General features: G+C 41.6%; 1 protein-coding gene across 1 annotated transcript; it reads right to left on the reverse strand.

Annotated features, from left to right (window-relative positions):
* Window positions 1-485: 485 nt before the first annotated feature.
* On the reverse strand, window positions 486-15,673 carry si:dkey-261h17.1. The gene is made up of 5 exons (XM_038723404.1): window positions 15,445-15,673; window positions 3,648-3,713; window positions 3,310-3,485; window positions 2,999-3,133; window positions 486-2,182 (listed from the first exon to the last, which is right to left on the reverse strand). Exons 1-5 carry the CDS (start codon window positions 15,524-15,526, stop codon window positions 1,991-1,993), a joined length of 651 nt encoding a protein of 216 aa, XP_038579332.1. The 5' UTR covers window positions 15,527-15,673; the 3' UTR covers window positions 486-1,990.
* Window positions 15,674-18,416: the final 2,743 nt, after the last annotated feature.

The following is an 18,416-nucleotide window of genomic DNA, read 5'->3' on the forward strand; positions in this document are numbered from 1 at the left end:
CTTGTAGGGTGTGGAAGGGGAAAGGACAGTGTAGGAATTCACATGGGGCTTGACCTTGTGATGAAAAAGGGGTGTGAGTGGATGGGAGATAAACTAGCACTGTCACATACAGTAGATAGTGACAAAATAAATAAATATATGAATATGATGATGGATAGTTAGTCGACTCTGTAATGACGTGGTGCTCATGAACATGTCCTGTGCTGTTTACTGTTTAGAAAAGACAGCTGGTGGATGTTTTTTGCTGCCCCACCCAAACTGTGAAAGACAAAGCAGTGTGAAGTCATGTCATTACTACTGCTTATGCAAACCAGCTGTGTGACCGTATGGGCTGTGCTGGATTTAAATTCAATGTGCCTTAGAGCACAGATGTATGTGTGTGTGTAATATGTGCACATGTTTCTGTGGTTCAAAAACCCATTGCTATTTCCACTTACTCTTTTGATTGTTGTTTTTTGTTTTTTGTTTTTTACAAAACGAGACGATTCATAAAAAAAGTTTTTTATTTTACCAATTTAAACTACAGGGTGCTAGTAAAATGAAACAGTCACATTGGAATGTTAGCAATGACAAGATACAAAATGGACTGAAAGGAGAAATCAATGCAAGACATCCCATTTATATATCAGTGTGTCCCAGTTCGACTAAAAAACATTGCAGTTTCTGTTGGTATTAAATCGCAGGTATATCAGTAAATACTGACTGATTTACAGGACAAAAACAATTCCAAAGAACATCAGATTTTAGTACAGAACATTTGCTATGAAATGAAATTCTTTGGCACATAGTAGGAACTTAATACATGTCAGTACAAAAAATAAAAACAGGACATAAAAGGCACCATACTATACATACTGCTCAATAGAATGCTGATAGTAAAAAGAGCATATTCAGTATATTGAAAAGAGAATAACACTGACAAATGGATGGACAGAGCTGACAGTAAGAGGCTCTTCGTCCTAGGTCTTTTTGAGTCTGGTCAGACAGTTTCAGCAGCAACTATGAAGCCACTGTAAAGACTCCTGTTGGCTTTGTGATTGATTTCACTACAGTTTGCAGTGATATATTGGAGAATTCCTTGCAGCTACCCCTTTTCAAGAAAATGATGTAATTAAAACTTCAATACTCCTTCATCCTCACTGCAAGTCGGTGAGCCATCACTTTGTCAACTTCATTTTACAAAATTGTACACTTTTCATAGAGGATGTCACATGCACATTCAGACTTGTTAATTCACTCACTCATACTTTATCAAAATCCACGACTTGCAATCAACTACACATACATACAGTAAGCAAGCTTAAATGTATGTGTGCACAGTACATGCAAGTATTTGTAGACACACGTACACACATTCATACACAATCAGTAACTCAATCAGGCAGGGCCCAACGGATTTTCTCTCTGAGAGATTTGTAAACAGATTTCAAGGCAGTGTGATTTATTTCCTCTCTGTCTGTCATGGCTTTACACTAAACTTAGGAACAGTTTAATTTATGTTCTTATGCTGTACTAGTGAAGAGTTGACTGGAGCTTTAAACCTGATGACATGCAGAGACCGGCTATGTGTTGCCAGCACATGGCTGTAACTTCAGGGGCTGCAGTCATCATGGGAACCAGTGCTGATTCAATGAAATACACTCTCCTTCAAACCATAGCTGCCCATCTCCTGTCTCTCGTTCCAACCTGCCAACAAACCAGGGACTGAGCCTTCATCATCATCAACATCATTCATCACAGCCATCATCATCGTCATCAGACTACTTTTCCTGATATTCATTGAGGCACATAGCCAAAAGAGGAACATAACAAGAGAGGAGTTATGTTAATGTGGGAGATTGTTCTAGTCCCTGATGTTCACTTTGTTGTGGACTATATGGTTGGGCAGGAGTGGATTCAGAGAGGGAGGTGAGTTTGCATAAGCATGTGTGCATGTGTGTTTGTGTGTGGGGGTTGTGGGGGTATTTCCTGGGCTTATTTGTAGACTTTTTCACAGCTCTGTGTCGGCTGTCTTGGTGGTGGAGTGGCCGTTGGTGGGAGGAGGAGGCTGGGTCTTGTCTGCCTCAGGGGACTCTCCATTTACACTGGGTTTCTCCTGGGTTTCTGGAGGTGGGTTGAGGGGGGCTACAGATACAAGAGTGTTCCCCTGGTTCTCCTGATCTACTGGATAGGCCTCCTCTGCCTGAAAATACAGCACAAGCAGCTCAACATGGAAAGGCAAGATAGAAAATTTCAACAACACATGGGTGTCAGGATACTTGTATAGGCTTGTAGGTAGTATGAACTAGCTATGAAGAAGTTGTCCCCTCTTTTCATCAGTGTAAAGCATGCTGAAATATTTGAGAAATGTAGCAGACATTTCCCATATTTAAATTTTTTTCTTGATTTAGTAAATCATAAAAAAAAAGCTTTACTGTGCTTATGTGTTATATAGGACCTTGAATATTCTGAAGGGGTTAAAAATAAAGCAATGTAGTTGATGATCAACCAGTTCTGCCATTCACATAATCACGTATGTACACAGATGCCTCCCATAACCCCTACACCCTCCCACTATTACTTCTAAACACATGTCCTGTTATGTGGTGTCTATCATGTGATACAGCTGTGCCTGGTTAGTAGATGAAACAGTGAGCCCTGCAGATTAAAAAAAAGGCAGCAGAGAGCAGGGCGTGGGTCTTTGGATAGCATACTCTCACTCTTTCTCTGCATATTCTCTGTGATAGCTGGCCAGCAACATTCCCTAATTAAAACTTTGGTAGCAATTGATTCCAACGGAAGAAAATAGTGCTCTTTTGACTTCAGATGTAGAAAAACAAGGTAATCACTGCAGTGATTTTCATTTCATGGGTTCAGTGCTATATCACTGATAGGCAACTCCTGTGGAGCCAACACAAACATAAAAACCATAAAGTAACTAAATAAGGTCCACAGTGGCAACATACAATACTGTATATTGTGCATCTATTATGAACAGAAAATGTCAAAATGTGCTTACCAGCCTCACTCCCTTCGTGTCAGACTTGCGTTTGCATTTCAAGTAACCTAAAGTGATTGCAAGGGCGGCAATCAGACCACTGACCAGTATGCCCACAAATACAGAGGAACCACCTGGTGGTGGTGGGTTACCAAGCTGCAAACAAGTTGAAGAGATAAAGTTGTGGTCAAAAAAAGTATGTGTGTGAATTTGCAGCCATATAAAATCATCATTCTTGAGTTGAAATGTTAAAAGTCAAAAAGTAGAGAAAGACCAACTGAACAGGCAGTTAATCAAAACCACAATCAAAAATAAGGGAGTAAAACTGAGACCTCAGCATGTGAATCCTTGGCTTTGAGTATGGTCGTGTTCCCTGAGGCGCCTCCATCCTGCTTGTCAGAACTGACTGTAGATGGTACATTGGTCGCTGGAGAACCTCCAGAAGTAGCAGAACTTTCAGCAACAGCAGGAGTGACACTTACATTCGATGAAGCAGTGGTACTTGGAGCTGCAGTGGATTCATTCATTATTATTATTATGATCATTATTTCATTATGGCCTATCTTAGAAGAGGACATAAAGTGATTTAATTTTAATCTGAATAACCAACAAAATTCCACAGAAATTGCCAAAACCCCAGTGATCATCTCAAGTCTCATTGCACGCTTACCAAGGCTCCCAGTAGTGCCGACTGAAGATTCTTTTGTAGTTGCATTGCCTTGACACATCACCTCATCTGCAAGGAAGGGAGATCATGTGAGAACCAGTGAGTGACAACAACATCAACACTTTTATCTGATGAATCAATGCTCTTTGATGCCTGCAACAATTAAAGCATTGCTCTGTAAACTGTGTTCCTCCAACGTCTCGTAACTTAATATTCTATGTCCTTCTATGATTGGGATACTTGATTGGGATAATCATATTCTAAGTTTGGGAACTACATTCCCATAATTTGGGGGCTTTGGGGATGTAAACAGGAAGTATAATGTTGCCATAGATGCAGTGAGTTAGCTGTGGGCTATTAGAATTAGAATGGACAATTTAGAATGGACAGAAAACTTTCATACTGGAGAAAACGTAAAAAACTGGAGATTCACTTCTAGAGTTATAAGGAGCTTCTTTTTGAAAATGTATTTGTGATGGAAATCAAACTTAATGATATCCTTGAAAAGTATTAGTCACACCGAAACTAAAAATATTTGCATCATGTCTGTAAACTCAATTTTCACAGTGTTATGACTACGATAAGGAGTATGACTTTTGACTAAAACTGTGGCAATTGGGTGCTAAGGATTTTAAAGCAAATTGCCTCCCTGAGCTATCACAGCCACTGCAGTGCTGGCTGTGTCAATATGGGTCAAATCAGCAGTTGTGTTAAAACGGTGTTGTGTTAAAATGTATTTTCCTATAGATATGCCTTTCCCTTTACCTTAATCTGCACCCAATTTTGTCCTTAACCCCAACCGGGCGTCTTCTAAGATTCTTAACCAGACCCCAACCATACGCTAACATCAGCCAACTATCACTGCTACACCTATAATCTAACTGCTATGATCTAACCTATGCCCTAACCCCAACCATGGAGGGGAGACCTTCAGGAAGGAGGAAACACTATTCGAGGGGGGAACATGAAATATGTATGGTATCTCGGGATGAAATTTCTAGCACAGGCTCAATGAAATGTTTGTGTGAATGAGGTCAGGGCAGAGGGTTGGTTTGAACAGTCTGAACTCTTGAACCAAACCTCATGCCCAACCCAAAGATGCCAAACCAATTTGGAATGTGTTCTCAGGGGCTCTAAGTAATTACTAGTCACATATGGGCTAATTCTCACTGTCAGCCTAGGCACATAAACAGCTCAGTCAAAAGGTCATGGTATCCTGATACACATCCATCCTCTGGGAGAGATCATGTTTCTGTAATAATCTTGGGATTAATTTGGGTGGTGCTAAGACCTTTCTTACATTAAAGGACACCTATTATGTTTTTCCACATTTTATGACTTATCTACAATGTTACAATGTTGGAGGTTCATGTTAAACATTGCCAAAGCTTCTAATAAAGATGTATTTAAAAGAAATCCCTGTGAGCAAAAACTTCAGATTTCCTCCTGTTCTGAACGCTCTGTTTTGAACTGATTTTTCTACCAATGGCTCCGTTCTAGGACACACACAGAGCTTTTCCCGTCGGGCGGCGCGAAGGGGGCGGTGCCGGCGACGCAAAAGCGAAGCGAAGGCAACGCGCCACCGACGGCTTCACAGAGTTGTGTGGAGAGGGCCAGGCAGAGCAGACGATTGAAAATCTGCTGGCCGGCGGAGAACTGCTAAACTTGGGGGAGAAGAGCCGGGAGCAGCACTCCAGCTTTTGGACAAATAAACACCTGTAGTCGGACTGGATTCTGCTCTGACAACTGCAGCGTTTGCTTGCGGGAGGAGTAAACTGCTATTATTAAATTAGCTTTTTACTTTAGTTTTTGGGATTACAACATTGATTTATTTATCTTCATTCGAGCTTCTCAGCAGCTAGATTCCGTGCACATCCGATTCCAGTGTTGTTACGGTCGTTTGGCACTACTTCATATTTATATAAAAACCGGACAAACCTGGACATTGCTGGGAGAAAAAAAAGCGAGGAGGTTGAACTACCTGGTGAGTTCAGAAAACATGTGTATGTAAATTTATTCCATTCATTGTACTTTACAGTGACCAAGTTAGCATAGCATAGCCCTGATCGATCCAAACTCCATTCAGAAAACCAACATTTTAGAAGTTGTTGTCCTGCTGTCTTGCTGACAGACCTGACAAAGCATGAATTCACATTAACAAATCTGCATCATATTATTTCGGCATCAGTTTGATCCGTTTATTGCTATTTAATCACAGCAAAATGTTTACTTTGGGTTCATACAGCTGTTGTGTTTATTCGCGTTATTGCGTTGTGTGTGAACACTCAGCAGTTGTCCAGCGATAAAACCCCCGCGAGGAGAGCGTTTCGTCGCATTTGGTCTGAATGCCGCATCAGACAGGCTGAAATGAAGGCCTACATGAAGAGCCAGTATAAGACAGGGAATTCTTTTTTTGAACTTAAATCATGCAAAGCTGCCATACACTAGTCATAGAACAACAATATAGGACTGGAAAAGCAGTATAATAGGTCTCCTTTAAGGTTAAGAATAGTAGAAAGCCTTCCCTGTGTTCATGTGAGGTATTTCTAGGTATATGAGTGTTGAGTGGCTTCCCTAGGTTGAATTAGTTTTTAAAGTTTAATGTCTAACAACAGATTTATATGACAAATCTGCTCATCTAGCCAACTAGATAATGTTAATAGATTGCCCTGTTCAATTGTATATGTTCATCAAAATATAATAAACTTGATTTGATTTTATGGGGCAAGCATTTTAACTGTTGTGTTATTACACGCCCACATAGACACACAGAACTCTTTATAATAGGGCTAGATGCCATCACCCCTGCTCCCACTGCCACTGCCACAAAGGAGAACTGAATTGCTGCACCATTATTTCTAAACACTCCCCTTCGCATGGAAGGAAACCAACATAATGTGTAAACAGTTTAACATCAAACCAAAACTATGCTGCAATCTGAGGAAAATGTTTGGTTTGGTGAACCACTACCATTATTTAGTTCATTACCAGACTGATTAATTTAGATGTTTAGTGTGTGTTTGCAATCCTATAAACATGAATGACTTTAACATACTCTGGAATAACTTCCAAGCTCCTTGAAGGAACTTTAGTACCCCAAACAAAACACAGTGTGATATTTTTCCCAGCTAGCAAGCGACCAACATACTATAGTATGTGTCCAGGCTCTTTAATAAATGGTTTTCTCCTGCAGTGCGTTTTACCTTGACAATGGCATCAACTAGCTGTACATTACGCAAAGCTGGCCATATGCTGCATTTTAACTATTGTAGGTGGTCATACATCCTAACATTTGTTTAACTGTGCTAATAGAGCTTTTAGCTAATTGCCTTTGAGCTGCTATGTTTAATAGATCAATAATGTGGGATAAAAATGTTTAGCCTCCATGCCACTGAAAAAACCTACCTAAGTTTATGCTTCATATGTATCAAGATTTTATTAGAACAAATAGTATCAGTGGAATGTTTTAAAGCACTTCACAGTCCAGCCAGTTAAGTATTAAGTGTCTAGAATAAGCACAATTATTTATGTTTTAAAGAAACCTGCCCAGTTTGTTTTCACTGTATCAATGGGTTCTCTTGTTTAAACACAGATTATATGCACATATTCTGCACACATACAGACATTTGACACAAACAGTATGTGCTAATGGATACAGATGCACATACACACACACACACACACACACACACACACACCAATTTGCTCCCTTTAAACTCTTACATGTCTGTTACACGTCTGAGGTGTCTGTGTCCACACCAGAGTGGACACAGACACCTCAGACAGCTGTGTGAGAAATCTCACTGTGTTTCTAGCCAGGCCCCTCAGCATCAACATGAAGCCTTAGGACCTTCAGTCTCAACACAAACACAGAGAAACATACATAACACTCCTACTCTATAAACACAACTTTGGTCTCTTTCCAGAGAATGTTTGATGAGTTCAGGGAACACAAGGCAAAAGCTGCAGACTATGCAACCTCTGGCTTCAGTCCTGCTCTTCAGCACTCTCTTTACTACATCAAGTGGATTTCCTGAACTGATTGTCCTCCTTGAAGCTTTCAGCGTGGGTGTTCCAGTCTTTGACGTGGTGCGTGGGGTGTAGCCACACCAGATGTAAAGAATTAAATCATATGTTAAAGAGAGGATATTATATAGGCCAAGGATTGGTGAATGACAGTTCAAATACTTTTACATTTTTTTTGCCTATGGTTGACAAATCAACAGCAATTATAAGGCAGGATAAAGGCAGATATTTCACCAGCAAATGACACATGTAATTTGGTGGATGCTTGAAGGGCCTTACAGCACCATGCCTGCTTGCATATGTAGCACACATAGCCCCTGGCAAGGGCTTTGCTCTGTCTATGAAGGTTTACAGGGCCACAACCATTATTGTTGACATGCTGCTGGAATGTGTTGCAGCTACTGAGTTGTTGGTATATAGGTTGACCCAACTGTACTTCATTGTTCTTCACTTTTAACACCAAGGGAATGTAAGCAACAATAAAGTAAGTCAGTAACACATTAATTATCAGGTATTAATCCTGAAAATTGGAAGATTGTCGAGAATTTCACAACGTACTTTAGTGGATTATGTTTGAAGAAATGGATTAAGTAAGGTCATTACTGAATTGATAAACCTATATTGAACATAATCACTTACTGCTTGAAATTCAGGATCTAGTCCACACTGAAAATAAATCAAGTACAAGCCTGAGATAGACACAAACACATAAAAATATTTTGAAGCACTGGTTGGACCAATGCATACATGAGGGCAGTGATGAAATTAGTGGAGATGTGAGGGTTCCAAGGTTTAGCTCTCTGGTGGTGAATAATATATTTCCAAGGCATTCAGACTATAGTGGAGTCAGGGGAGAAAAGGAAAGAGATGATGACATGGAGGGGGATACTGTGACTTATCATCAATTTTCATACTAAAAGCCACTTCCTATGTTTTTCACATTTGGTTGGATTTCCTTCCGGATGATCTTTTAACCCTCTTCTTCACTGGGGAAATACCTTCCAACTCCTCCTTATACACTAACAGACACACCCACAAAAATTCATGAACACAGACGTACACTCACACAGCTAGAAATGGAAGGCATATAGACATAAGTCTTGAATGCTGGTACTATCGTGGAAAGACAAGAGAAAAACACACACACTACAAACACACTACAAACACATTATACTCATTTTTATTTATGCCACTATGCTAATTTTGGATGTTTGTTGATCCTTGAGTCTTTAGTATTAAATCAAGTTTCAGGTCCGATCGTGTAGCACACAGCTAGATTTAAGCATCCTGCACAGATGCTTCTCTACTCAATAGTTGCTTTCCTTTCTCAGACTGTTAAATCCCATGGAGAACTACTGTATGCGGCGGGTAGGCCATAGATCACAAACAAAAAACTTCTATGATTTACATCTAAGTCTGTGATCGTCTAACTATGACTATGGCCAGAAATAAAACCCAGGTTATAAACTGTACTGTGGTTTTTCCTTTCAGTTTTAGTTTCAAGTTTGAGTACCTCTTTTTGTCTTTGTGTTATGGCCACTGTAGTAATCTAGTTTAAGATCAGGGAGACCACCTTCAGCTACAACAGAGGCATCAGCACTCGCAGTGGATTGTTAACTGCGCATTGTCTGACTTTATCACCCTCTGCTATGTTACAAGCAGCTTCAGCCAAACAGATTGTGTGTGTGTATGTGCATTTAAGATAGAAGTAAAGTATTTTGATTCAAATAATTTGAATAGTTGTCTGTTCCCATACTCAGTCACTTACAATGTCCCTGCCTCACTCATCTATCAAAGCATATGCCATTCTCTCCCATAGCTGCCATCTTTTACACTTCCTGTTATTCCAGCGCTCAGATTTAGGGTGGGGAAGAGCGAGGAAATTGCAATAGAAACAAACATTAACACACATTAAGCGGCTGCAGTCATAGTATGAACAGGGGACAGCAGCTGCAGTAAGTCTCCTTAGGGAACTCTTTACCTCCCTGCTTATGTGCCGCACTGTCAGAGAGCTGTGAAGTCTCTGACATCATGCATAAGGGGGAAAAGCTTCAGCTCTAAACCTCGGGACTTGCACCTCCACCCAGACCATAGAGACAACACCTTGGCTGTCATAATGTGTCACACCCGTTCGTTACTTATCCGTGTCCCCTGCTTCCAGATGTCCACAGAAGACTAGTCTACCCTCACTCCTTTCTTTTCATTACTTAGGAGAAACGTCATTTCAGCTTAAGTCAGAAATTCCTTCAGTCACAGAGACCCTCAAGGGAATTCTGGGACTAAGATGCTAAGAGAGAGGCTAGACTTAGCTTGTGGCCAACCAAATGAGGCTTAGCTGGCTTTTTCAATTAATTGTTTAGTCTATGAATTATCCTTTTTTTTTTTAATTCTTAACATTGCTAGTCTACAACCCAGACTAGCAAAAAAGAAAGAAAAGGCAAATCGCCACATTTGTGAACCACTTAAATGATTTGACGAATTTGGCGTTTTTGCTCCATAAATGACTTAAACTATTAATCGAGTTTCATAATGGTTGGTGATTAATTTTCTGTTGATCAACCAATAGATTAATCAATTAATTGATTCAACACTTATGAGACATTCTTTGTGTATAGGCTAGAATAACAGCATAGCATATCTCGGGCCGTATGAAAAAATAAAAAGAGCACTACTACTTTACAATGACCTGCTATTCTAGTGACAATCAGAAAGAAAATAAATCCCAGGACTATGCCTCTCAGGTCCCAAATGTTAGAACTATTTTTGTTTCAGGACAAACAGGTGGCAAATGTTGACTTTTCCACCCTGTCAACGCCCATGCTGTTTTTCAACAAAACACAAGATAGTTTTGAAGAAAAAAAAAAATAGAAAGGAATTAACAACAGGTTTGTGGAATGTTATCTATGTACATCCGAGGACAGGATGTGGCTGTCATAGCACGCGACATTCAGTGACCTCTTCAAACTGCAGAGGTCAACATGCTGGGGGCTGCAGATAACACACCAACTCTTGAATACAGACAAACACTCCTGGGGTGGGATCACATCCACACTAACTGTTATAATAGGGTGTACAGCACAGGCGTACTGTCCTCTGTTTTATATCGACTTGACGTGGTTATTTTTAACTAATCTTATCTTAATCTTTCCTTCAATCACACTGATACAGGGTTGATAAAACCGAAGGCTGGGATAAACACTTAGAAGGACGAAAATAAAGAATGAAAAGGTAACATTTATGATTGATAGCAGCTAACAGCTTCTGATCATTGTGTTTTTCAACCCCTAATTTACTCATTAAAATAGTTTTAGCAGGGCAGTGAAACTTTAAACCCATGTTTCCAAAACACTTCTTTCAGCTGCTTCAAGCGGCCATAGCTCTGTGTCAGAACCTGCATTGGGCCACAACAGCAGATGTCCATGGACTCATTCCAGCTTCTGTTGAGACTGTGTGGGGAGAGGTTGTAAAAAGATATTGAAACCTATAGCCCTACACTAACTGGCTCTAATGTGATTGAGGCTAAGAGGAGGGGAAGATTGAGAAATAATAGCAACAATCTGATAGCCTTCCAGATATGGCTAAACTCTGCAGTTTTGTCTTAAGAAAGAAAAAAAAAGCTGCACTGAAACTGTTTATATATACAGTACAAATGAATAAGGTGTCCAAACTGAGCACCTTGAATAGCTAAAGGCCACAGTCTTGTGTTTTCAATTAGGAAGTATAAAGCAAGGCTTCAACAACATGCCTGAACATTAATTACCAGGAGCAATTATTCCGGCAGTCAAAAAGCCTGAGCAGGGGCTCATTGAGTGCTCTTATTCCCCAGCATAAACAGTATACCCCACCATAAAGACAGCATTGCTTGGTTTTCCAACATACACTATGTGTGATATACACCCTTTGCTTTCTACTGGTGTTCGGCATGACATCATCATAACCTTCATCAATCAGTGTGTGGAGGGTCACTTAGCTATTTTTGAGCCAGCGTGAAAAGGCAGAGATGACACAAGAAGCAGAGAGTGCTTCCAAGTTCTTGTTTTGGAATTCACGCTATTATCTTGGGGCTGCTCATTAGCTGAATGCAGGGGTGATTTCAATCTGAGCAGTGATATCTGGAGTTTCTCCGCCTCACTGCTACTTGTCCCGCCAAATTTTCTGGGCTGAAAATGAAGGAGAAACTGGAGGAGAGGCCCTTTCCCCCCTCCTATATGCTGGTAAAACCCAACAGCTGTAAAATTGCAGCAGGGTGCCAAGGGAACAAGGAACAATAAGCTCACCAGAACAGCAGTAATTGGAAAAGGAAGATTTGAATGCTAACACAGCATCTGTTTTTCATTAAGATTGTTTCACTAGGTAAATATTGTTGCTAGACGATCTATTTCTTCAAGTCAACTGCTTTTCCTGGAGGATCATTTAGTTAGCAGCGACAGTGGCTTTGTTTTCATATCATTGATATGTTTTCTTTGGGAAAGAGTTGGCTCCAAATTAAGATTATTCAAAGAGAGAATTGCAGTTTAAAATGTCCTATTGTTTCTGTGATTGTGCTGTTGTGGGCTAGCAGACGAGTTATCGGAACAGACACTTATGACAGACGGTGTTTGTTCAAATATTTCATTGATTTCAGCTGTAGCCGGACCTGGCTCTCTCACAAGAAATCACTGAAGCAAATTGGCAGTTTGACAGATTACAGGCTCCAGGTTTAATTAATTAGCATGCTCACGTGGCTCTTCAGCCATAACTTTGGGCCCAAGTGGACACACACCCTAGCCTGACATAAGACCACTATCTGCCAAGGCTTATGTAAAAGATCCACGCCCTCCAGCAGATGACGTGAATCAAACTTCGCCATCACAACGTGGGACTGGAGGAATGCTGGTCAATAGCCAAGGGCCATGAGAATGAGAGTGGCAATAGTCTGCCCATGTTTATGTTGGCAGGGGGAAGCTGCTGTCTGAGAAACATTGTTCATTTGTGTGCAGGGAGATATGGATGCTGATCTGTACTCTCTGTGTTGTCCTTTTCAAGGTTTTAATCTTGACAATTTCTTACATTTTCTCTAACAGAAGGCAGCAGTCTGTGAGTTCATCAGTTCAGTTTAAGCTATCATATTCTGACCTGTATCAGTGAAGGCCACTTAAGTGAGTGTTACACAAAGGATCTACTGAGCATTGATGGCTTTACGCATGTGCACACACAAACACATACACACCAAAAAAAAAAAATCTCCCAACCTCGAGTGAATATTCTAACAGCAATTGTCACAGCTCATTCAGCCCTGCCCGAGGCCCTGACTTAGCAACAGAAACAGTCATTGTAGATGACAAGCTGAAATAAGCAAGACAAGATGTTTTCCCCCTTCTCCAGAGCAGATTTAAAGCTTGGGTTTTCCCCCAATGTTTTGAGAGAGAGAGACAGCTTATAACATACTCCAAGAGGCGTAGACTGACATCATCCAACATTGTCTGCACTACATTACATATTTGCACGACTGCATAACTACTGGTGATAGCCATGAGAAGTGGGTACATAAACTAAATCTGTTTGCAGAGGAGTCTGGATGATTGGCCTGCTTATATATGACAAGGATGTTTGCTCTGATAAACACAGTTAAACACATTCACTAATCAAGTGCATCAATGGCACTCATCCTGTCTCTCCTGTATCCCACCTCCAGTCCATTCACCCTTCAACTCTTGTTTGCCTGAGTCACTTTTTCTAAGATGTTTGTCCACTGCAAATGTTATTAACTTTTTCACTCGCCAGTGTTGATCTAATGAAATCACTGCCACCAAATCAAATGTGGCATTCATTAAACCTCCTTATACACAATGATTCCACAGTTAGAACAATACAGAGCAAGACAGGAGCTGTGCAGAGGAGCGCCTATGCATTTATCAGGATGGAGTGGCTTGACAAAGCGTCTTCTCATGAGCATGAAAAGTTAAAAATGTCAATGAAGATTGACGTCACTGGGGTCAGATCTCTGACCCATGAACCATTGTAGCCATATAGCCCTAATCGTGAGTCACGGAGGAGACAGTTTGTCTCTTGTGACTTGGCTGGTGATACAAAATGTCCATCCATCCATAGTCAACCGCTTATCCTGCGTACAGGGTCACGGGGGGGGGGGGGCTGGAGCCAATCCCAGCTGACATCGGGCGCAAGGCGGGGTACACCCTGGACAGATCGCCAGTCCATTGCAGGGCCACACATAGACAAACAACTACTCACACCTAAGGACAATTTAGGGTCACCAATCAACCTAGTCTGCATGTCTTTGGATGGTGGGAGGAAGCCGGAGCACCTGGAGAGAACCCACGCAGACACAGGGAGAACATGCAAACTGGTTGGGGAAACCGGGGTTTGATCCCACGACTTCTAACCACTGTACCACTGTGCCGCCCGATACAAAATGTATCAAAAGAAAAACAGAAATGGCCACAAGTATTAAAATGATCGACACAGAGTGGTAGAACTGGCAGGATATAGATACAAACAACCATTGCATACACAGAGTAAATTCACACCTCATTGCCAGTTGGACACAAGTGTCAACAATGTAGCAGGTCTGTGTGATCGGAGGACTGCTGTTGGATGTGGTAAAAAACTTAGGACGGGTCAGCAGACTTCAGGCCACACCCTTGTGAGATTTTTAAAGTAGAAATCAGAACCTGTCTGCTAATCATAAGTAGCAATGGCTAAAAACAAAATCCTAATTATAGAGATAATAAGATAGGTAGAATAGCTGTTTTTCAATCAACAAGAGAAAATACATAGTTGATTATTAGTTGTGTCTTAAAATGTTGTCCCTGCATTGTGGCTTTCATTTCTTGGCGAGAGTGGGCAGAGTAATTAGATTTCCATGTAGATCTAATTACCATCTATTAAGCTGCTGATGCAGACGGTATGTGGTGTGCCTTTTTATTGTGCAAGCTACAAACATGTTCTGCCATCTCACGATCTTTTCCCTTTTAAAGTAAACCTTTAGTTATTTTCATCAGTCTGGGATACTCCTCCTAGTCTTCCCAAGGTCACACCAAATATTCAACACCCCTGTGCCCATAGATGGGGCCTCATGGCTCTGCAGAAGTCGTTATATTGCGCTAAACTAGATCTAGTCCTGCTTTACAGCAGCGAGGCAGCAATGCCATCCAAGCCATACATCACCCTGCAATTAGCATCAGACCGATTTGGAGTGGACTGCCCAGTGAGTCCACACACACCCAATGATTGCACACACACACACACACACACACACACACACACACACACACACACACACTAATATGTACTTGAAATATCTTTATAGCTCACTGGTGTCACAGTCAGGAGGATGTAACCATGCAACAGATCAATACAGTTCCTATTTTTAATATAAAAATACATTTATCTATTTTAAGGCTGTGCGTGGTTTTACACACTTTCAAACACACACGTTAGCTCCACCCAGATGCACTGCAGGATGTAAAGCATAATTATTCTCAACAGCAACTTTCCACTCCTGAGCAGACCCTTTGTGTCTACAACCATGTTGCCGCTAACCATGCCTGGAACACATCAAAGCAACCCCCCACCAACTACTCAGTAAAAAGCCACTGTTGATGTACACATACGGATGCACAAATGTTATAATCTCTGAGACTCTTGGAGACAAAAAAAAGGAACAGCAAAAACTTCAGTTTCACACATAAAATAAGAGTCTGTGTGGTGAGAGAGGGAATATTGGAGACAATCAAGATTGCAAAAGAAGGTAGTACAATCTATAATTACTCACTGCTGAGCAGTAGAGCGCTGAGCACCAGAACTCCAGCCATCCTTCTCCAGAGCCCATTCATTCTCCACATGGGCGCAGGCATCCTCTCTGGTCAGACTCAGCAAGCCGTTGAGACTCTGTGTGAGAGTAAAAAGTGTGGTAAGTGATAATGAGTGAGTGTGTGAAGGCTGGGGGAGTTTCCTGTGAGGTCTAAGTGTGCGGGACAGGCAAGCAGGATAAAGCCTGGCTTATGTTCTGTTGCTCTTTATATGGCCCCACTCCTTTGGCTTCTCTCTCTACTCTTTCCACACCCCTTTTCTAACTGCCTGCCGTTAACCCGTTTCCTCCAATGCAACCGTCCCTGACTCCTCCCTTGTTCCTGTGTGTGTGTGTGGACAGTGCACATGTACAGCAAGCAGAATGAGATAATGGGATGTTAGTGGGTGAAACTTGACATCCTGTTAAGCTTTATCTTTAATGTAGTTTTGTTTTCTGGTTTCATAGAAGTTGACAGTTTGTGCTCTAGTGGCGGGACTGTTTCTGCAATGTGGGGGCTGTGCACTTGAGGGAAGTTTCAGGTGATGCTCAAATAGACAACGTACACATACAAGCAGTTTCCAGATAGATCTATCTATGAAAAGAAAATACAGTACAAATAGTACTTCTATGTGAACACAAATCTGAATAAAAAAATTCTGGTCATCCACAATACAGAAAGCTTTACGTTGACTTGGAGATGGGTTTTATAGAAAGGTGTTAAAGAAGCTGAGTTTGCGTCTTTTTGAAGATGCACCTGGTAAACAGTACTCCTCCTGCCTCCTACATCTACATAGCTAAGAGGCCTGTGAAAGCACATGGCGTCACAGTGCTTGGCCCCGGTTTTTGTGTGTCCCTGGACAGATGACTAACAGCCTTTAGTGAGTCATCCATTGAACCGCACAAATACACAAGCCCGCTTACAAGTATTGTATACATCTTCTTTTTTTTTTTCAAAAGCTCCAACTCACATAGACAAAACACACATATTGTTTTGTAATCAAACCACATCAGCAGAAAGTGACAAATTTTTGTACTGATGTCTTGTGCTGGGTGTTCACTGTTCATGTTCACACAGAGCTGTGCTGTTTCAGTAATCCCGGCAGACCACATCTGGAAGCACTGCAGTCCCACCGCTGGGTTTTTGAGGACTGCCTGGAGACTTTCTTGTCAAACAATGCAACCATATGAGGCTGAATCAAGCCAAGATCATGCTGGTGTCTGTGAACAGGTGCTCCTGCTGGTCACTCGCAATGTATCAGACCAGATACCTTTTTAAAGTTTGTTAAGGAACTCTTAAAATATCCACAATTAATGAAACTGAAGTTATGACTAAAAAGGTTAATGTAAGTATTGAGTGGTTAAACATTTAAAAGACTTGAATATTTTAGTTCAAAATCTTAATTTCTGTAATGATTGCTTTGTATTTTATGTTTATTTCTAAGCAATATAGCAAGCAATATATAACATTGTTATGTGTCCTTAGAAGTTAGCAATTTAATACCATTAAAAGTCAGTAGTCTGTGACTTCCCACTCTTACATAGTAGCATCCTCCTGATGTTTACATCTCAAAAGAAGTTAAAACAAACACAAAGAAAGTTGGTATAATAATATTTCCACACTGCCTCTCCCAGTTTGACCTGGTCACTACCCCTGAAATCTCTAAACTCATCAGCTCTTCCAAACCCACTACCTGCTCACTTGACTCCCTCCCTACTCCTCTCATGAAGTCATGCCTCCCCGTCCTTTCCCCTTACCTCACTAACCTCTTCAACTCCTCACTGTCCCTTGGAACCGTCCCCTCTGCTTTCAAAACTGCCGCTGTCACCCCAGTCCTTAAAAAACCTGGTCTTGATCCCGCTTCCCTTAATAACTACCGCCCAATATCCAACCTCCCCTTTCTGTCTAAAACCCTCGAACGTATAGTCGCCTCACAATTATAAACTCATCTCCATGCCAATAACCAATTTGAACCCTTCCAATCTGATTTTCGCCCCCTCCACAGCACAGAAAATGCTCTCCTCAAAGTCTTCAACGACCTACTCACTTCTGCTGACACCGGTTCCCTCAACATCCTTATTCTTCTTGACCTGAGTGCAGCCTTCGATACTGTGAGCCATAACATCCTGCTCACCAGACTCCAAGACCTTGGTGTCGAAGGTACTGCACTCACCTGGCTCCGTTCCTGCCTTTCCAACAGATCCCACTTCATCTCTCTTCATATCCACACCTCTGCTACAGTCACAGTCACCCAAGGCGTTCCCCAAGGCTCTGTACTTGGCCCCCTTCTCTTCATCATCTACATCCTCCCCCTTGGTCAGATACTCCGCCTCTTCAACCTGAACTTCCACTGTTATGCTGATGACACCCTGATCTACCTCAGCACCAAATCCCCCCACAATCCCCCCCTCTCCCACATCAACTCCTGTCTGTTAGCGATTAAAACCTGGATGCAACACAACTTCCTCAAACTAAACAGCAATAAAACAGAATTCCTCCTCATAGGCTCCAAATCCACTCTCAGCAAAGCCAATAACCCCACTCTCACCATCGACGGCACCATTGTCTCCCCATCTCCCCAGGCCTTCAACCTCGGTGTGATCTTTGATTCCACCCTCTCCCTTGAGCCCCACATCCGTCATGACATTAAAACCTCCTTCTTTCACCTTCAAAATATTGCCAAAATCAGATCCTCACTCACACCCTCTGCTGCTGAAAGACTCATTCACGCCTTCATCTCTTCACGGCTGGACTATTGCAACTCACTGCTCCTTGGTATCAGCTCAACCTACATAAAAAGACTCCAACTGGTCCAGAACTTAGCAACACGACTCATCACCTGCTCCAAATCCTGGCACCACATCACTCCTGTCCTAAAACAACTACACTGGCTTCCCATTTCTCACCGGATCACATACAAAATCCTGGTCCTCACCTACAAAGCCACCACCTGGCC

The sequence above is a fragment of the Micropterus salmoides genome, unplaced genomic scaffold (genome assembly GCF_014851395.1).
Source record: "Micropterus salmoides isolate LMB-PRFRI ecotype aquatic unplaced genomic scaffold, ASM1485139v1 Ms_hic_scaffold_16, whole genome shotgun sequence".
Lineage (NCBI taxonomy): Eukaryota > Metazoa > Chordata > Actinopteri > Centrarchiformes > Centrarchidae > Micropterus > Micropterus salmoides.

Excerpts from the sequence above, each read along its gene's own strand:
- si:dkey-261h17.1 (XM_038723404.1), bottom strand. The coding sequence starts at position 15,526 with ATGCCTGCGCCCATGTGGAGAATGAATGGGCTCTGGAGAAGGATGGCT. Across the intron at positions 3,714-15,444 it reads CAGCGCTCTACTGCTCAGCA|ATGAGGTGATGTGTCAAGGC; the intron begins GTGAGTAATTAT and ends CCTTCCTTGCAG. Across the intron at positions 3,134-3,309 it reads CCAAGGATTCACATGCTGAG|CTTGGTAACCCACCACCACC; the intron begins GTCTCAGTTTTA and ends ACTTGTTTGCAG.